Source organism: Schistocerca serialis, chromosome 1 (assembly GCF_023864345.2).
Source record: "Schistocerca serialis cubense isolate TAMUIC-IGC-003099 chromosome 1, iqSchSeri2.2, whole genome shotgun sequence".
NCBI classification, from domain to species: Eukaryota; Metazoa; Arthropoda; class Insecta; order Orthoptera; family Acrididae; genus Schistocerca; species Schistocerca serialis.
In genome coordinates this window covers 988,523,175-988,545,168 of record NC_064638.1, presented here as the reverse complement: position 1 = coordinate 988,545,168, position 21,994 = coordinate 988,523,175, and the positions used below count along the sequence as shown (strand labels likewise).

Here is a 21,994-nt window from a genome sequence, read left to right as displayed (position 1 = left end):
CTCTGATTACGAAACAACTGATGTTGGTTTATATTAACGAGTGACATGCGGGTTAGTTTATGACTTACTTAAGAAAGGACTATGAATTGTGACTTGAGCTCCAAAGCCAATAAGGACAAATTAAGGGCTGTGCTGCATCATCGGTCATTATGTTAGTGGACGGCTACTTTTCTTAAACACTGTAACTAAAAACTGATGTCGCTAGCATATCTCTCTTTTAATTCTTGACTTTTCTTTCTTGTATTCGTACAATTTTTTGTAGAAGTTCTGACCCTTTACGACTGTATTACATAGGAAATACTTCGTAATGTTCGGCAAACAACGGGAAGGGTCTCCATTTTAATATCATTAACATGTTGTGCCAAGCATCCACGGAAAGTTCAGTTAGTGAAACTTCCTGGCAGATTAAAACTGTGTGCCCGAGTGAGACTCGAACTCGGGACCTTTGCCTTTCGCGGGCAAGTGCTCTACCATCTGAGCTAACGAAGCACGACTCGCGCGCGGTCCTCATAGCTTTACTTCTGCCACTATCTCGTCTCCTACCTTCGAAATTTTACAGAAGCTCTCCTGCGAACCTTGCAGAACTAGCACTCCTGAAAGAAAGGTAGCTCAGACGGTAGAGCACTTGCCCGCGAAAGGCAAAGGTCCCGAGTTCGAGTCTGGGTCGGGTACACAGTTTTAATCTGCCAGGAAGTTTCATATCAGCGCACACTCCGCTGCAGAGTGAAAATCTCATTCTGGAAACATCCCCCAGGCTTTGGCTAAGCCATGTCTCCGCCATATCCTTTCTTTCAGGAGTGCTAGTTCTGCAAGGTTCGCAGGAGAGTTTCTGTAAAGTTTGGAAGGTAGGAGACGAGATACTGGCAGAAGCAAAGCTGTGAGGACCGGGCGCGAGTCGTGCTTCGGTAGCTCAGATGGTAGAGCACTTGCCCGCGAAAGGCAAGGGTCCCGAGTTCGAGTCTCGGTCGGGCACACAGTTTTAATCTGCCAGGAAGTTTCATATCAGCGCACACTCCGCTGAAGAGTGAAAATCTCATTCCAGTTCAGTTAGTGCTAGACGATTTCTGTTTTTAACTGTTGGCTCATATTCATCGGCCATAGGAGTACGGCCATGACACCTATGCGAGACTGCTACCACCGGCAAGGCCCCCCAGAATGACTATGCCGGGTGGTAATGTTTTTGAAAAAGAATTTAAAGTTGTGGTTGCTTGACGGAATTGTGTGATCTGGAATGAAATAATCACTCTTTGTCATCTAGTTTTGGCAGGGATGTTGTCTGGCTAACACCTGTTAACATTCATAACTGTGTCCCGTTTTGTCATCTACGTTTAAGCTGCGGTTTTGTTAAATCAGTGTTAAACTGAAATGTTCAATGGTTCAATGTCTAGATTACCGCTACAATCCAGTCTCTAGTGGTGCATATTTACTAGTGGGTGTTATTCTTGTTCTCTGTATTTAATACTGTGCTTTTGGGGATTGCTAAAATCGTGCTATTATTGCGTGTGAGATGTTAACTAGACTTTCTCATGTAGTTTTACTGCCAGGTTGAGATTAGTTTATGCGGTATTAATAACTTTTCTGACATTTCTGTTTTGCATATCGCTGAGCAAAATGTTCCTGCATTAAGAAATGGTTGTAGAAGTATATTTGGAACCGTCTCGAATATTGTCGTACTGACAGTTTTTATTCATTGAACTGTGTGGGTGGTACATAACCGTGCAAACTGGGAACCCACCCGTCATTTTGATTATGTTGCGTACAGCATGAGTCTGGAGGAAAGCTACATGCTTTGAGGATTGTAGTATTGGTGATTCTGAATGAAGGAAACTTCAAATGAACATACTCACTTTCCTTAGCTGTATCAAACTAAAGCTGTTTGGAAATCACGGACATTAGTCGCATGTCCTTCCTCCCCGGCATCCACATTCGAATACAACTTCCTCCATGAGATTACTCTTTGTGGAGCTGGATTAGGAACGGAGTTTACAAGTGCAGAGTGGACATAAAGGAGGGACTTTTCGCTCGTATTTTACATCCACGTGCTCACGTAAAGGACCGTAGGAATGAGATCGTATCAGCAACTCAGCAGCTGTCTACAAGAGCTGCAAAATGCATTGCAATTGACGGTGGTCTTCTTGAACATCATTTGTCAGGAAATGTAAACAATAAAATAAAACGTTAGATCACAAATTTCCATTTACTATCACTTGCATTTGACCTGTTCCCCATTATTTTAATTAGTTTACTTGGAAACCGTTAAGAATAAGACAGTCAATAACGTTTTTGTTCAGAATCACCATTTCTATCACCCCCAAAGCATGTACCATTCCTTCTGATTCCTCCCCTTGTGTTACGTCAAGGAAAGGGTTTCGATTATATTCTGTGTCACCACTTTAATACCGGGTATTTGAAAGAGCTACCATTTGATCAGTGGCAACTCATTTAACTTTCTAAATTACATGGTTTATTAACAGTCTGTGTTGTCTCGTGTACTTACATTTGTTGTATGTGTTTTAAGAAACCTTGTGTATGTGTTTAGAAGTGCCAGGTACTTGCGTTCCCCGAACAGCGTATGTTGTGTCGAGTCTATACTAGCAGGTGAAGCCGGGATTTGAATTCTGTCTCCCGGTGTGTCACTGGGAAGCGAAATGATTGTGTTCTGCTGAAGCAGATGGTCTTTATAAAGGTGTTGTCACATTCTTCCATTGTTTTTCAGTATCACGCAGCACTTGGAGACCTAATAAACTGAATTAATGCCACGAATGACATTCAGTTTCCCATTGCTCGGTCCTTCCCCTCCCCAAGCTACCACTGACAGATGGCCACGTACCACAAGTGTCTTTTCGTATTCATGTTGTGCAAATCTACACGGTTCATATCAGTGTATCTGCTTTCGTTATTTGTTGTACAGCTATGAAGATGGCCATTGATGACATGACTCGATAATTTTCGGATATTTATTACTGACCATGACTCGATACAGACAGAGAAATAGGAAATGTCGATGGTATAAAATATTTGGTGTTGCTGATACGTAGATTCTTATGTATTTCTTCAATAAACCTATTGAAAAATAACTGCTGAAGAAGTCAGACATTTAAACTGTTTCACTATTTTCTGTATCTATTTCTCTGGACTTTTGATTCTCTGTTAGTAGAGCATAATTGCAGATATGTGTCAAGTATTATTTCATTTTGTTAGTAGGCTGTTTATGTTTTCTTATTGGCAACGTTACGTAACGCTCTGTATGAAAATCACTGGCTGTGCTGCGTGCAGTCTGTGGCTAGTTTGCATTGTTGTCTGCCATTGTGTTGGGCAGCTGGATGTGAACAGCGCATAGCGTTGCGCAGTTGGAGGTGAGCCGCCAGCAGTGGTGGATGTGGGGAGAGAGATGGCGGAGTTTTGAAATTTGTAAGAGTGGATGTCATGAACTGCTATATATATTATGACTATTAAGGTAAATACATTGTTTGTTCTCTATTAAAATCTTTCATTTGCTAACTATGCCTATTAGTAGTTTGTGCCTTCAGTAGTTAGAATCTTTTATTTAGCTGGCAGTAGTGGCGCTAGCTACATTGCAGTAGTTCGAGTAACGAAGATTTTTGTGAGGTAAGTGATTTGTGAAAGGTATAGGTTAATGTTAGTCAGGGCCATTCTATTGTAGGGATTATTGAAAGTCAGATTGCGTTGCGCTAAAAATATTGTGTGACAGTCTAAGCACAGTCATATATAATTTTTCTAAGGGGACGTTTCAATTTCTAAGCAAACACTCATACAAACAAAAGGCCTGCGACTGCATCGCTTATTAGTACGACTGAGGCTGTGGAGCGCAACTTGCCTGCCATAGCGCGGCCCGACGCTTCCAACGTAGCTGGAGCTGGCAGAGAGCGCCGAGTCCGGGATGGCTCCAGACTCCAGTCCCAGGGGAGTGTCGCAGTCACCTGCGGGCAGAGCGGAGGCTACAGTTAGAGACTCACATTCCCTGAGAGGTAAGCATTCTTTACGTTTGGTCAGCTGCTTGCAATGCGAATACGCATGTCATAATCCGCAACTGATACTGTCGTGGGACAGATACAACGTTCACCCACCTGAAATAAAAGCTAATGGTCCAAGGTGGCCACAGATAAATTATACTGTACGACAAATCACAAAGTTGATTTTTTTCCAGCTCTTTGGTACCAATCTTTATATACAGAGTGAATTTTTCTACCGTGTATAAACTCTAGGGATTGAGGCGATGAGAGAATACGGAAAAATAAAGGTATAATGAACCTATGTTCGGAAATGCCGCCACACCTAGAGGTTACTCAGAAAGCATGTAATTCAAAATTTTCTTCAAAATTAAACGCATGCATTTAGAAATATTAGTGTTTTTACTATGTGCTTACGGCTGGCAGGGAACAGTGTAGTTCAACAATAACGGCAGTCCTCCTACATATTTAGAAACTTTTCATTTTGAGAAAGTTTTTCCTAAATTAATGATTTTCACCATATAGTATAATGTAATAACCTGCCTCAACATAGATCTATTAATATATAGCACAGTATATAAATTCGTACGAAAGTGTCATTTCGGAATATTGTAGAGTCAAAACTACAGTTGAAGGGACATATTTATGAGTTCTTTCAGAGCCTGCAACCGACCATGTCACGTACTTCAGAAATACTTGTACCTTTGTTTTGCAGTCCCGGATGATATTTTTCACTGTCGGGGAATGACCCACGAATGATACAAAATTGTGAATCCACGGCAGAGAGGCAAATAGGACGCTATGACTGATTTAGTTGGTCAGATAGACCGTGAATGGTTGAAGCGAAAAGCAGGCTCCAACGAGTTGTGTGCGAGTGTCCCGTGCTTTGCGCCAGATGAAAGCTGCGCTTCCCGCCGCCGAGATGGAAGTGGAGATACAAGGAGGCCCTCACTGCGCCACTCTGGCTCTGCCTCGCCAAACCGAGTGCTGTGTGCAACCCTAGAAATTTCTTCAGCTTGCTAGATGTCTGAAGAATCTACTCGAATTTCTGTCCAGTAGCTTGTGAGCTTCCTGTCATTTCGGACAACACTTATTTCGCTGATTGTAACATTGTATTTCAGCGCCGCAGATAGGATTACATAAGTAATTTTCTTAATCAGTGATACAGGTCGCTACAACTTGGAGAAAGAAGGCAGTTCGCACGAGAGGAACACAGGTAGTGAGCCGTGTGGCGCTTAAAGTGCGCCAGTGGAAAGCGAAGACCGAACATGTCTTCAGAGCGTTTCCAACTTCCAGACAGTAAAGTGTGAAATTGCACCCTTTTCTGTATTAAATATTAATCATTAACATCCATTTTTCACTAAAAATATGCTAGCGGCAGTCGAAAAGTTATTACTGCTTAATCAGGCAATGGAATCATCAGGCTGGAATATCCGATCGAAGCCGCTGCCGGTGGTAGCGGTCATGTGAGCATGAGATGTACTTGCTTCTGTGAATGTGTGTGTGCTTTCTTTGCTGAAGAAGGCTTTGGCCAAGATATATAGTATATAACAGTCTCTTCGTTGTGCCTCTCTTCGACAAAATGGGTCATCTTTACAGTGAGTTATTAAGGCTTCTTTACCATACCTCCACTATACAGTAAACTAATTGTAACGAGACACAAATAGTTGATATGTAACCGATGATGTATGAATACTTCTCATGTACAAAGTTTTGCTAGAGCTCGCCAAGCAATTCAATCGGTGTTGGGATGCACACCGCGGCTGATCTCTGTGTGAATCATACTCTAGGACACCAGTATTCTTTGAAAGTATGTGATCCGAGGCTTTCCCGGCGTATGTGTGTTTTCCAGGTCTCTCGGGTGTCCAGCCGGATGCGATCGTTGAAGTCCCACAATATTTCGGCGAATAACCTTTCCGCCATCATCAGGTGGTTCTGGTGGATTGGTCTGTCTGCTCATTGTCGGGTGGTGGAAGATGCAGAATACAGTGGAGTGCCCCCGCCGGCCGTTGTGGAAGGATCTTGTGTCCGCTTGAGTTGTGGCTTCATGATGGAGTTAGGTAATGGTTTCCATGCATTGGTGAGTTGAAAACCTGTGTCTCGGTTTATGAGATTGTCCGTTACGCGAATTTCAATTGCTTCCTGTCTCAGTAGAAGCTGGTAGGGGCCAGAACCTTGGTCTCTTCTTATTTCTCTTTGTGTCCAGTTTCTTAGCAGTGTTCTGCCAATGCCGATTTGTTGGAGTGGCCCAGGCGCGTGTGGCGCTGGTGTTCTTTGCAGCTGTCTTCGACTGTTTGGATTTTTTGACCGATGTATGATTTGCCGCAATCACGTGGAATATTATATACGCCCGCTTTCTTGAGGTCAAATCCGTCTTTCACTGTCCCCAGTAAGGCGCGTATCTTAGACGGTGGTTGGAAGACCTTGTCAATTTCGTGTTGTTTTAGCAGTCTCCAAAATTTTGGCATCACGTTGCCTGCATACGGTAGAGAGGCAAGGCCTGGTTCCTCATCTTTAGACTGTTCTTCATCTGGGTTTCTGCTGTGTTTCCGTCGTCTGAGGGCTGCCTGGATGTGTCAATTGTTGTAGCCAAACTTGCGGAACACATTTTCTAGGTGTTTGAGTTCTTTGTACAGTTTTTGTTCGTCCGATCTCGAGTATGCCCTGTGAACCAGTGTGTTGAGCATTCCGTTCAGTTGTGTAGGCTTGCGGTGCACGCTATGACCCAGTGTGCCATTTGATCTCCTCTCTACAAGTACATCAAGAAATGGTAATTTCCCTTCCTTCTCGACCTCCATGGACGTCTGTATAAGATGAGGTCCATGGGGTCAGATGACAAACGTGTCGTCCACGTATCGGTAAAAACACGCAGGTTTCCGTTCAGTCGCTTGTAGTGTCTCTTCTTCGAAACCCTCCATAAATACGTTGGCTACCACTGGTGAGAGAGGGCTACCCACAGCCACATCGTCGGTCTGCTCATAGTATTGGCCGTTTGGCAGCTTTAAATCACGCTGTGCTGGTGTTTATGAGTATAAACTGCTCTTCTAAAATAATTGTTATCCCCTGAGTCCTACACTCATCTGAAAAAAAGTGTTTATTTCATTTCTCGTCATCATCAGCTAAAATCGTTTTGTTTAATATATTTCTCGTCATCATAAGCTATAATCGTTGTGATAAAGAAGTCCGTAATTACTTCCTGATGTGCTCCTATCACAAACTATCATCAGCGGCTTTTCCAACTCAACTTACACAGCAGGGGAGCTGAGCGCCAGGGTGTCTCAAAAGGGCTGGTCAGTATTCAAAGACATGGCAGGAACGCTCATCTGGAGCAAAACACTTAGTCTGGATGTGGTTCCGATGTAGAAGGCATTTAATACGCAATTGTTTTTGGGCTAGTGGCACGCAAGTATGTGTCTTACTCGCCCAGCGTCTTGGGCGTTTTATTTTAGCCCATCCTACGTCGTTGCTTCCAACGTCCTTGCTCGGGATGTCTTTCTGCCATTAAACTAGCCCGTTGGCCACACAGTTGCCCATGAAGTGTTTCGTGTGAAGTAGTGCGTAGGATTGAGATTTTAACTGAGAGAAACAAGGGTTAATTGTGTTCGTACACTAGCTGGCTATAATGCCACACACGTACACTAATGAAGAATATGCAGGAATGGTTACGACTTCTGCGATGGCACTGATCCTGCTGCAGTTGACGAATACCGTCGGCGATTTACCGATCGTAGATTGTTTACCAGAGTTTTCTGCCCATAGCGTGAAAAGGTATTCTTCCATATTCCAATTTTTATGCCGAACATGTAGTTCAATAATCTGCGCCTGAACAGTAACGCATTGTTGAAACGGTACAGCATAGTTTTGCAACGAGTATACAGCGACTTTCTGCTCGTATCATTATCCCACGGACCAGTATATGGCGAACATTTACATGCGAAAACAGTTTTTCATGAGATACTTCGTAAAACGCATGTTGTAATGTTTATTGACTATTGTACAACTCTATAGTAGACAATGTACTGAGTGATACAGAACACTGCAAATTAAATGCGTTCTGTTTAGGTAGCCATATCCCTCAATATTGACCAGTCTTTTTGGTGCACCCTCTCTAGGTCTTCGGTGTCAAGCTGCAAAATATCCACATCCACCAAATAGAAGCAGCTTTTCCTCAAACATTTGGGCTTTCAAAACATCTTCACCTCTCCGACCAGGTTATTATAAATGTTTGACGGTTTTATTTATCATTCGATACGTAATAGCATTTTAAATATTTTGAACATTTCACATTTATAAGACGTTCATTTGGTGTATTGGTAGGATTTTTTCCGGTCTGTAGTTAATGATTACTCTACTGTAAGAGATTCAGGAAATGAGTTCAATCTTTTATCGATCTTGCTTGTTCTTTTCATTCTGTTTGTTAAGATAAGTGTCCTAAAGGTTTGGCCTTACACTTACGTTGCATCTAGTACGTATGATCGAGCAACAGACATAATTTTACATGCTTTAAAAATATAACTGCACAGTAGTTTTTGGTAAACCCATTCAGTAAACTTATTCCTCTTTTTTTTATTTTAACCAATGTTTCCCAAAACAGTACATCGTACTGTAACAATATATGCACATTTCTCCAATGTGCGGATAGTACGGTTTCAGTGTTGCAAGCGTCACTTACCATTCGTTAAATATAAAAGATCTTTGATCCTTTGTCTAGCAATTTAGCATGATTCTTCCATCTCACGTTTCCGCTAGCATTATTACTAAAAATCTTGTGTAAGACGTCTATTCATGACTTCGTCTCCTAATTCCAAGTCTTATATTGCTTCATTATTTTTTTCTTGTATCTCTGAAGCTCCTCCACACCATTACGTTCTGATTTACCATCATACTATCATCTCCAAACTACCTTCGTCCCGTTGTGCGGGAACAGCTGAACAGAAGACGTGAAATGTCTGCCAGTAACCGTAGTCGTTTTGAACATACTATGTCATATTTTATGCTTACTTGTTCAAAGAAATATATTTCTTTTACATGTCTGTGGATAAACATAAGATGTACAGGTTTCACACGAACCAATATTTAGAGGCTTAACACTACACATATGTAGGTTTCATGGAATTACTTAATGTAAAAAGCACGGCAAATTACAGTCGTGAACTTTAAAAAGCCAGGAGAGCTACTTGGACGAATGAAGTGTGACTGCAGCATACTTTTCCTTGAACGTGAACTTCCTGCGTGTCTCTTCCGACACCTGTGCTCTGCTACCTCTTACAGCTACATGCAGATTCCGAAGGCTGTTTCTGTTAACGAAAAACTTTGACGTTAGTTATTAAACCGGTGATCAAACAAAACCAGTGGTAGAGAAATTTTTCGCTATAGATTGTATGTTCCTTCTACAGGCAACGTTTTCTCTTTCATTGTAAACTCTTGCTGTATAATTAAAAATTCACATTAATTTATGTGTTGCGTAGTATAGCTAACAACATTTTATTATTCCGTGGGCGTAGGTGGTTAACAGGCCCCTAACAAAACTCCAACTCTTAAATACAAAATATTGCATGGAAAGAGGAATCGCGTCCCATTGAAACTGGTTTTGAAATTTTTGTCAGTAGTGTATTTGACACGCAGAGAAGTGCAGCACGAAAGAATCGTTTCATTTAGGTCAGCACGATACAGCATTTTCGCCTCAGGAAGTAAGCGTCGCGCCTGGTAAGTCGCGGCTTAGCTGGGCTTGGTGTGCGCTGGCGTGAGCTCTCGCGCAGTTCCCCAACCACAGGCCTCTTCCCTTCCTACCTCAGGCCCCCCCCCTCCGCCCCCCCCCCCTCCGGCCACCCACCTCATCCCACCCTGCTTTGCCTTTCACTCCCGATGCTCCACCTGATGGCCGGGTTTTCAATTTGCGATGCCATCAGATAATGGATATTGGAACATTCCTACGGGCCCTTTCTCCCTGACACCTAATAAATAATCTCCCATCAAGGGATTCCTTCACTGTCTAAAATAAAAACTGGTGTGAATGTTTAGTGTTATCGCGAAAAGCAATTACATTTCTAAAAATAAACTAATTATGGGAATAAAAAATGAGCGATGAAAATTCACCAACAGTAGCCTTTTATTGAGTTTCTCTGAGTGTGATTGACAAATTGAGTTGTCTCGGAATTTGAAAGCACTGCGCTTTTGCGTGATTAATTACCATATTTCAACGGATGAGAATTCCTTTATAATGTATTTCCAGTGTAATAAACGAAATTAATGGCAGATGCGCTAAATACCTTGCAGCAGTTCAGTCTGAACGAGAACAGTGCTGAAAATATTTCCTCTAAAGCGCAGCAGCAGCTTGAAACAGTTTCTCACTCACTTCACGGAAGTTAAAACTAATTCCAGCGGACATAAAGGTCGATAATCGGGCACTGAGTTTTTTCAATGATCTGCCCTCTATAAACTTCTGTGCAAAATTTAAGACGAAAGTATCATTCCCATGAAGGGTCATTGCCATGTAACACAGCTCGGTGAAACTTGGATCGTAATTAGAAAGAACTGCTACAGTTTAGCACAGAAATGGAGTGAAATAATCAGACATGACACTTTTATTCAATGACAATAATCGTAGTGGTGTCACTGCTATTTTTGTTGATCGCATGGACACTACAAATGGCTGGACATATTTCAAATAGGGTGTGTGGTCACCACGACAGTAGTACATGCTCTGCAACGTGCTCCCATTCTGGCCACGACTTTGGTAAGGAGTTCTTGTGACAGGGCGTTCTATTTCTCCATCAGCGTGGACGACAACTTCTAGAAGCTCTTAGATGCATGTAGACGTCTTGCAGTACGTCTCCAAGCGCCATCTCACACGGAGCTCGATGAGATTTAAGGCAGGGAACGAACAAGTCAGTCCATTCGCCCGAGTATCCTCTCATTCCAAGAGTTCCTACACCTACGCAGTTCTATGCGGTGTCGTATTGTTATCCATAAAAGTGATGTCAGGGCCGAATTCGCTCCTGAAAAGACACACATGGGAGCACAGTTTCACAGTAACGTTAACTGGTGAGTTTAAAGTGTTAAGAGATTTGGAGGTCATTGTTGTTGTTGTGGTCTTCAGTCCTGAGATTGGTTTGATGCAGCTCTCCATGCTACTCTATCCCGTGCAAGCTTCTTCATCTCCCAGTACCTACTGCAGCCTACACCCTTCTGAATCTGCTTAGTGTATTCATCTCTTGGCCTCCCTCTACGATTTTTACCCTCCACACTCCCCTCCAATACTAAATTGGTGATCCCTCGATGTCTCAGAACATGTCCTACCAACCGATCCCTTCTTCTAGTCAAGTTGTGCCACAAGCTCCTCTTCTCCCCAATTCTATTCAATACCTCTTCATTAGTTAAGTGATTTACCCATCTAATCTTCAGCATTCTTCTGTAGCACCACATTTCGAAAGCTTCTATTCTCTTCTTGTCTCCAACCGAGCGAGGTGGCGCAGTGGTTAGCACACTGGACTCGCATTCGGGAGGACGACGGTTCAATCCCATCTCCAGCCATCCTGATTTAGGTTTTCCGTGATTTCAGGCAAATGCCGGGATGGTTCCTTTGAAAGGGCACGGCCGATTTCCTTCCCAATCCTTCCCTAACCCGAGCTTGCGCTCCGTCTCTAATGACCTCGTGGTCTACGGGACATTAAACACTAACCACCACCACCACCACCACATCTTCTTCTCTAAACGATTTATCGTCCACGTTTCACTTCCGTACATGGCTACACTCCATACAAATACTTTCAGAAACGACTTCCTGACATTTAAATCTAAATTCGATGTTAACAAATTTTTCTTCTTCAGAAACGCTTTCCTTGCCATTGCCAGTCTACATTTTATATCCTCTCTACTTCGACCATCATCAGTTATTTTGCTCCCCAAATAGCAAAACTCCTTTACTACTTGAAGTGTCTCATTTCCTAATCTAATTCCCTCTGCATCACCCGACTTAATTCATTATGCGCATTCAATATTAAGCCTCCCTACACCATAAGACCTGGACCACCGAAACAATGGTATCCGACAATGTCCTTGCGCGCATTAGGTGTTCCCACCTCTCGTCGTATGATGGTACGTCCAGCAATATACTTGTGCTGTGAGTAACATTAGGTTTGGACTAAACTGGATCAATAGGTATGTTTAACCCTTTGTCACTTCCACGTACACTATTTGATCAAAAGTATCCGGACACCCCCCAAACATACGTTTTTCATATTAAGTGCATTGTGCTACCGCGTACTGCCAGGTACTCCCCATCAGTGACCTCAGCAGTCATTAGACATCGTGAGTGAGCAGAACGTGGCGCTCCGCGGAACTCACGGACTTTGAACGTGGTCAGGTGATCGGGTATAACTTGTGTCATACTTCTGTACGCGAGATTTGCATACTGATAAACGTCCCTAGGTCCACTGTTACCGACGTGGTAGTGAAGTGGAAACGTGAATGCACACGTACAGCACAAAAGCGTTCAGGGCGAACTCGTCTGTTGTCTGACGGACACCGCCGACACTTGAGGAGGGTCGTAATGTGTAATAGGCAGACATCTATCCAGACCATCATACAGGAATTCCAAACTGCATCAGGATTCACTGCAACTGCTATGACGTTTAGATGGGACGTGAGAAAACTTGGATTTCATGGTCGAGCGGCTGTTCGTAAGCCACAAATCACGCCGGTAAATGACAAACGGCGCCTCGCTTGGTGTAAAGAGCGTAAACATTGGACTACTGAACAGTGGAAAAACGTTGTGTGGAGTGAAGAGTCACGGTACACGATGTGGCGATCCGATGGCAGGCTGTGGGTATGGCGAATGCCCGGTGAGAGTCATCTGTCAGCGTGTGTAGTGCCAACAGTAAAATTCTGAGGCGGTGGTGTTACGGTGTGGTCGTGTTTTTCATGGAGGGGGCTTGCACCCACTGATGTTTTGCATGGCACTATCAAAGCTCAGGCCTATATTGATGTTTTAAGCACCTTCTTGGCCCCCACTGTTGAAGAGCAATTCAGGGATGGCGGTTACATGTCTCAACACGATCGAGCTCCTGTTCATAATACACGGTCTGAGGCGGATTGGTTACACGACAATAACATCCATCTAATGGACTGGCCTGCACAGGGTCCTGTGAATCCTATCGAACACTCTTGGGATATTTCGGAACCCCGACTTCCTGCCAGGCCTCACCGACCAACATCGATACCTCTCCTTAGTGCAGCACTCCGTGAAGAATGGGCTGCCAGTCCCCTAGAAACCTTCTAGCACCTGACTGAAGGTATGCATGCGAGAGTGGAAGCTGTCATCAAGGCCAAGTGTGGGCCAACGTCATACTGAATTCTAGCATTACCGATGGACGACGCCAAGAACTTTTAAGTCATTTTCAGCCAGGTGTCCGGTTACTTCTGACCACATAGAGTGTAACTAAAGTAATCTAAACTTAGCTTTACGCTACATATTCGTAGGTATTAAGCTCCATAATTGGCGCATAGTGTTCGTTGCGTCATACTACGCCAAAAAGCAAAACCACTTGATGCCCCGATTCTCCCATTCCATACCCAAATAAACATGTGTGGAAATGGTAAGTATTGAATACGCTGAGCCGTACATTACCTGTACATCAAACATTATGAATATACCTGTTTTATTAAGCCAAATAACTCTTTCATGGACGATTAGGTTTCGCTGTTCAGTGTTGATAAGTGACAAGGTAAACATTTTAGCCAATGCCTCATCTTTAGGGAATAATGCGAGAAAAGAGGAAGTGAAAATACAACTGGTTGTCTAGCAAGGATGAGAGCATCCATTGACACCGTTTATATCACATGTTTTTTCTTTGTGTCCCTTGGGTGACATTCAGACAACCATCATGGGTTTCAATAAACAGCCATCTGACTCACAATTTTTACTGGTCGTCAAGACATTGGACCAGAATTCTAGAGGAAGAAGAATCAAATCCCCTCCTGATTCTCAGATTTAGGTTTTGCTCGGTTACTTATGATGAATGCTAGAACAATTTCTTTGAAACTGGTAAGGGTGAATTCCTGTCCGGTGACAGTGCATCCGAGTGTTTGCCTGTGTCAAATGATCTTGTGAAACCTTGATGTTACTGTCTTGCTTCTACGTAGCAGTTCTGAGTTTGGTATGCTTAGAGACCACGTAAATTAACATTTGGAATTTTGATTGTTAAGTTACATAATATTTACTCGTGAACTGTCATACGCGACATAATACGAACACCACGGAGAAAGAAAACAAGTTTTATTCAGAGTTATTAGACTTTCGAAAACTTTTCGTTTGGTAACGCATCGAAGTCACAGACACTGAAGTAGTAGCTGGTGTATTCTTAGAGTGTGAAGTACGATAAGTACTGTTCATGTTATGCGTTAATGGTTTAGTGGACAGTACCTGCTACAATCTCAGGCTTTGTACAGATGTAGTTATGTAAGAGGAAACTCTGTCTTGCAAAAATTATAGTAATATCCAATCAGATCACGAAAATATCTACTTCTTGGATATTCAGTGACTTTTTGAAGATAATAGATTGACCGAATCTAAACTGCTGAGGTCATCGGTAAGTAGACTATATAAACGAACTTATGCTAAGAGCAACACACACACCCTGTCCGAGGGAGGACTCGAACCTCCGGCGGAATGGGCCGCGCTATCAGTGACATGGCGCCTCAAAACGCGCGGCCACTCCGCGCGGCTGTGTTCAAACTTCTTCGGAGGAAGTTGAGAAATGTACATTGCTATCAGTCAGATTTCTACATATAATGTAGCATGATCTGTTTAATAATCCAATATACATATACAACTAATGAATCATATCAAATAACCATCATTGCGTGAAAACTGCAAGCAATAACAACTGATAATGATTGCAATTTTGGCACGTTGAGGGAATCTTGCAACTACAGCAACTGCATGGGCCGTAGATGTTTATCGTGAAAGCCAGAGTCTCATGCAGGTCAACGCAGGGGAGAGCAGTTTGCTGACCGAGTTTAGCAATACTGACCGCTTTTAGCTGGTTGTTGAAAGGGAAGGGGCTCTCAGGGAACTGCAAGGGTCATAAAGTTGAATCTGCTGGAAGTCAGTCTCATGCAGGTAAACGCAGGGAAGAACGGTCTGCCGACTAAGTGCAGCAGAAGCAACTAGCGAGGGCAGACAGCCCGTTGTACAGCTTCATTTTGTGCGAAGCAAAAAAATAAAAATACCTTTTAGCAAAGATACGCATCGGAAGGACGGGAGAAGACACGAGGCTACAGTTATGTGACCAGCTGTTAGGCCTGGAGGAGGCCACTTGGTATGTTCCTTCCAAATTCAGTTACTCGATCTGGCATTGGCTCGTAGTAATTGTTTTGTTAGCAGGGGAGATTTCTCACACTTGTTTATATGGACGCCATCTCGTTGTCAGTAACCAGAAATCCGTTTTGTAGTGGAGGGTATTTTCTGCCTTCTTCCCCACACTAAGAGAGAAATATACTTCATTAATTAAGCACAGAACAATCCATAATAGTAGGGAATTTGTTAGCATTTCTAGTCAAATGTCATTGATAAAAATTCATTAAGTCTCTTGCAACTGGCCAGTGAGATTCTGATGCTGGCAGAACCAGCTAAGTTTTGCAGAGGATAGCAAGAACACTCTTGCTCCAGGGGCACCACAAAAGACACCCCCTTGCAGGGCTCCAGGCAATACACTTAGTTTCAGAGCTGCAGTTTGAGATGTCTCCAACTTAGACCAGAACTCAGATGCCGGAGCTCAACTTTGAATTCTCAGCCACTGCTGCAGCCATCTTCTGCCCTTACACATCATTAAAATCATAGGTTTGTGCCGAGACGAGATGAGTGCGAAGTAATTTATCTTGCATCGGGGTTTCGTTTTTCTGATCTAATTTTGACAAACAGCTAGCTGCATTCACCATCATGAACTTAACTCAGAGTGTGATGCGTTTTCGTGCCTTTCTGTGACCTTTCACTAACTTATTAACTTTTTCTGCAGTCATTGGCCATATTCATGACACAGTTTCTTATGGTTTCTGCCATGCATCTGCCCATCAGCACCAAGACGTCATAATTTCTACAGTCTCATATTCCCTTAATAATTGATTGCATTGCTAACTCTGTGGATAAAACATTTTTGATGTTTCTTAGCAAGAAAGTGATTGTTAGATCGACCCATAGCGTCCTTACATAGTTTGATGGCTATCATTATCAATATGTCCGTGTGAGGTGGGGATCCATACTTTCATGCTAGCGTAGATAATAATAGATAACGTGTTATCTGGTGCACGACCTTGTTTTCATTTCATTCGCATGAAAAAAAAAAATGGTTCAAATGACTCGGAGCACTGTGGGACTAGAACTTAGAACTACTTAAACCTGACTAACCTATGGACATCACACACATCCATGCCCGAGGCAGGATTCGAACCTGCGACCGTAGAAGTCGCGCGGTTCCGGACTAAAGCGCCTAGAACCGCTCGGCCACAACGGGCGCGTGATCTTATGGGTAGTTTTCTATTACTGTAGGTCGCCGGGGATAGAATACGTACCATCACAGGTACATGCTACATGCTCAACCGACGCCTCACAACATCCACTATCAAAAGAAGATAGTTAGTTGAAAGAAAGAAAAAAGACGACATGGTGACAGCTTCGGACGATCTTAGGTGCGAACGTTGTGTATTGGCTCAGGACGTTCATGTCGGAAGGCTTGGTGTCAACATGGTTTTCGCCGGAAGGCGTGGTGTCAGTATGGTTTTCGCCTTCACTGTCCGCCGCTTCCCGGAAGCGCGCCCTTTGCCTGAGCTTCACCGTGACCTCATCAGGCGCAGCACATTAATCATCGCCGCCGATACAGCCGAGCGAGCGTTCCGTTGTTCCAGGAATATGTTTTTCATTCTCGTGTGACGGCCGGTCGCACTTAAAGTGGATAGATTCTCTGTCAGAAATGCTCGCGATACATCTCCCGAATCTGGATCTCATCTACATTTACACTTCCATACATGCTGCGCAAGCCACTGCACAATGCGTGGCGGACAGCGCACGGTATCAGTAATCTCGATATTATTTTGTAACGTGCCTTGGTGTCTCTTAGCTTATTCTCGCGATTCCCTAACCGAAGTATCATGTGGTGGATACATATTGGCCACAGGAGCCTCCGAATAAAGAAACTCTGGATTTAACAAAAGCCTCTTCTTCCTTTCAAGGATCCCCATTTAAGTTATCCGAGGATTTTTATTACACTTCAGTACAGGCTGTACGGACTCGTTACGATCGCCGGAGAGCATCTCTAAATTCATTCAATGTCTGTTGCCATGCCTACCTGACAAGGACTCCAAATAGAAAAACCGTATAATATTGCAGGTCACATTAATATTTTCAATGCAGTTTCCCTTACAGACGCATTGCATTATCTCAGAATCCTTCCAACAAATCTGTTTTCCACTAACCTTCGATTACATTGACATTATGTGGTCGTCCCATTTCATAGCGCTTCTTAGTGTAACCCCTCAATACTTGTATGATCTGACGAAGTCAAGAGGTTCACCACTAATTTTATGATCAGAAGTCAGCGGGTTCTTTTTCCGTGTTGGAAGCATTTCCTTACATGTACCAACACCTTACGATACTAAAACATCCTGGAAAATTAAAACTGTGTGCCGGACCGAGACTCGAACTCGGGACCTTTGCCTTTCGCGGGCCAGTGCTCTACCAATTGAGCTACCCAAGCACGACTCACGCCCCCTCCCCACAGCTTTACTTCTAGCTGTACCTCGTCTTCTACCTTCCAAACTTTACAGAAGCTCACTTGCGAGATGATACTTGTCATTAATGTCACTAAGTAGATAGTTTTTCCAAGTCTGTTTTCTTTTGTTTTGTTTTGCAGCTTTTGTGTTTTTGCAATTCCTTTCAATCGCCAGACGAGACACTTGCCTATACACAACAGTATTTCCAGAAAACAATCATACAGTGCTGCTCTCTCTGTCTGATAAATCTTTTATGTGTAATGAGGACATTAAATTTAGTAATACCCTTCGTTATACTACACCTGAGCCTGATGTTTCTTTGGAACATTCAGCGTCCCATATCTATCGTGAGCACGACGTCATGTATTAATAAAGCAATCTGTGTTTTATGAGAATGATTTTTCTTGAAACCGTACTGGTTCTTTGAGCAAAGATATTTGTTCGTGATAAACAGGAATTTAAGTATATATTTGCTGTTTCTCGTGAAATATAGGCCGATGCAGAATATCTGTAGTGGTTTTAACAGAGTACTGGAAAAGGAAAAAGTAATACTGACAGTCGATTCAAGATATGAACATGCTTACTGACGTACTTAAAGAGCACTAGGTTTGATTTTCGTTTTCATATTGCGTTATAGCATTCTTAGCGATATTATGAACCGGGTGCGGCCCTTAAATCGGATTAGTGACTGTCTCATCTCCCAGAATATTAGAACTTCTTGACAGGCGCCGGCCGGAGTGGTCGAGCGGTTCTAGGCGCTACAGTCTGGAACCGCGCGACCGCTACGGTCGCAGGTTCGAATCCCGCCTCGGGCATGGATGTGTGTGATGTCCTTAGGTTAGTTTGGTTTAAGAAGTTCTAAGTGCTAGGGGACTGATGACCTCAGAAGTCCCATAGTGCACACATGATTCCAGGCATACATATACGAGACACCTTTTTAGCTTCTATACCAATTGCACCGTAACAGCAGCCGATATGCAGGTGGAAACTTTGTGTGCATAAGAAAATATGGAAGAAAAGTTGAACTTAATAACATCGAGAAGTGATAATGTGAATTGCTGCTTCGGATATGCCTAATCCCACGAAACTAAAAGTAGGCAAACAATTCAGAGTTAACAAAATAGTGAGACGGGATTTACAAAACGTACCTCTCTTAAACCAGGCGCATTCAAAGAAGAGAATTCACTGGTACAAAGAATACAATTTCTGTCTGTTGTATAAATGCCGCTAAATAAAATTGCTAAGAATATTACCACCTTCAACTGTATTGGAAATCAATTGTTGTTGTTGTGGTCTTCAGTCCAAAGACAGTTTTTCTGTAGCTCTCCGTGCTACTCTATACTGCGCAAGCCTCTTCATCTCCTAGTAACTACTGCAACCTACATCCTTCTGAACCTGCTTAGCGTAATATGTCTTGGTCTCCCTCTAGGATTTTTACCCTCCACGCTTCCTTCCAATACTAAATTCATGATCCCTTGATGCCTCAGAATGTGTCCTACCAACCGATCCCTTCTTTTATTCAAGGTGTGCCACAAATTTCTCTTCTCTCCAATTCTATTCAGTACCTCCTCGTTAGTTATGTGATCTACCAATCTAATCTTCAGCATTATTCTGTAGTGCCACATTTCAGGATCTTCTGTTCTCTTCTTGTCTAAACTATTTATCGTCCATGTTTCACCTGGCTACACTCGATACAAATAATTTCAGAAAAGAGTTCCTGACACTTAAATCTATACTCGATGTTAGCGAATTTCTCTTCTTCAGATACATTTTTCGCCATAGCCAGTGTACACTTTATGTTCCCTGTACTTCGACCATCATCAGTTCTTTCGCTTCCCAAATAGCAAAACTCATCTGCTACTTGAAGTGTCTCATTTCCTATTCTAATTCCCTCAGAATAACCTGATTTAATTCGACCACATTTCACTATCCCCGTTTCCCTTTTGTTGATGTTCATCTTATATCCTCCTTTCAAGACACTATCCATTCCGTTGAATTACTATTCCAGGTCCTTTGCTGTCTCTGCTAAAATTCAGTGTCATCGGCAAACCTCAAAGCTTTTATTTCTTCTCCATGGATTTTAATTGTTAATCCAAATTTTTATTTTGTTTCCTTTACTGCTTGCTCAATATACAGACTGAATAACATCGGGGATAGGGTAGAACCATTTCTGACTTCCTTCTTCTACATCTACATCTACAGGACTACTCTGCAATTCACATTTAAGTGCTTGGCTGAGGGTTCGTCGAACCACAATCATACTATCTCTCTCCCATTCCACTCCCGAACAGCGCGCGGGAAAAATGAACACCTAAACCTTTCTGCTCGAGCTCTGATTTTTCTTATTTTATTTTGAGGATCATTCCTACCTATGTAGGTTGGGCTCAACAAAATATTTTCGCATTCGGAAGAGAAAGTTGGTGACTGAAATTTCGTAAATAGATCTCGCCGCGACGAAAAACGTCTTTGCTTTAATGACTTCCATCCCAATTCGCGTATCATATCTGCCACACTCTCTCCCCTGCTACGTGATAATACAAAACGAGCTGCCCTATTTTGCACGCTTTCGATGTCCTCCGTCAATCCCACCTGGTAAGGATCCCACACCGCGCAGCAATATTCTAACAGAGGACGAACGAGTGTAGTGTAAGCTGTCTCTTTAGTGGACTTGTTGCATATTTTAAGTGTCCTGCCAATGAAACGCAACCTTTGGCTCGCCTTCCCCACAATATTATGTATGTGGTCATTCCAACTGAAGTTGTTCGTAATTTTAACACCCAGGTACTTAGTTGAATTGACAGTCTTGAGAATTGTACTATTTATCGAGTAATCGAATTCCAACGGATTTCTTTTGGAACTCATGTGGATCACCACACTTTTCGTTATTTAGCGTCAACTGCCACCTGCCACACCATACAGCAATCTTTTCTAAATCGCTTTGCAACTGATGCTGGTCTTCGAATGACCTTACTAGACGGTAAATTACAGCATCCTCTGCGAACAACCTTAGAAAACTGCTCAGATTGTCACCCAGGTCATTTATATAGATCAGGAACAGCAGAGGTCCCAGGACGCTTCCCTGGGGAACACCTGATATCACTTCAGTTTTACTCGATGATTTGCCGTCTATTACTACGAACTGCGACCTTCCTGAGAGGAAATCACGAATCCAGTCGCACAACTGAGACGATACCCCATAGGCCCGCAGCTTGATTAGAAGTCGCTTGTGAGGAACGGTGTCAAAAGCTTTCCGGAAATCTAGAAATACGGAATCAACTTGAGATCCCCTGTCGATAGCGGCCATTACTTCGTGCGAATAAAGGGCTAGCTGCGTAGCACAAGAACGATGTTTTCTGAAACCATGCTGATTACGTATCAATAGATCATTCCCTTCGGGTTGATTCATAATGTATGAATACAGTATATGCTCCAAAACCCTACTGCAAACCGACGTCAATGATATAGGTCTGTAGTTCGATGGATTACTCCTACTATCCTTCTTAAACACTGCTGCGACCTGCGCAACTTTCCAATCTGTAGGTACAGATCTATCGGTGAGCGAGCGGTTGTATATGAGTGCTAAATAGGGAGCTATTGTATCAGTCTAATCTGAAAGGAACCTAATCGGTATACAATCTGGACCTGAAGACTTGCCCGTATCAAGCGATTTGAGTTGCTTCGCAACCCCTAAGGTATCTACAGGGCTATTACAAATGATTGAAGCGATTTCATAAATTCACTGTAGCTCCATTCATTGACATATGGTCACGACACACTGCAGATACGTAGAAAAACTCATAAAGTTCTGTTCGGATGAAGCCGCACTTCAGGTTTCTGCCGCCAGAGCGCTCGAGAGCGCAGTGAGACAAAATGGCAACAGGAGCCGAGAAAGTGTATGTCGTGCTTGAAATGCACTCACATCAGTCAGTCATAACAGTGCAACGACACCTCAGGACGAAGTTAAACAAACATCCACCAACTGCTAACTCGATTCGGCGATGGTATGCGCAGTTTAAAGCTTCTGGATGCCTCTGTAAGGGGAAATCAACGGGTCAGCCTGCAGTGAGCGAAGAAACGGTTGAACGCGTGCGGGCAAGTTTCACGCGTAGCCCGCGGAAGTCGACGAATAAAGCAAGCAGGGGGCTAAACGTACCACAGCCGACGGTTTGGAAAATCTTACGGAAAAGGCTAAAGCAGAAGCCTTACCGTTTACAATTGCTACAAGCCCTGACACCCGATGACAATGTCAAACGCTT

The 21,994-nt window shown here is 43.0% G+C and overlaps 1 protein-coding gene across 1 annotated transcript in view; it reads right to left on the bottom strand.

Annotated features, from left to right (window-relative positions):
• The window catches only part of LOC126454081 (discoidin domain-containing receptor tyrosine kinase B-like), a 425,916-nt gene that overhangs the window by 284,075 nt on the left and 119,847 nt on the right, over positions 1 to 21,994 (bottom strand). Inside the window, exon 3 of the mRNA XM_050091131.1 lies at positions 3,839 to 3,941. Within this exon, the coding sequence (XP_049947088.1) occupies positions 3,839 to 3,941 (103 nt within the window). The remainder of the gene's footprint in view (positions 1 to 3,838; positions 3,942 to 21,994) is intronic.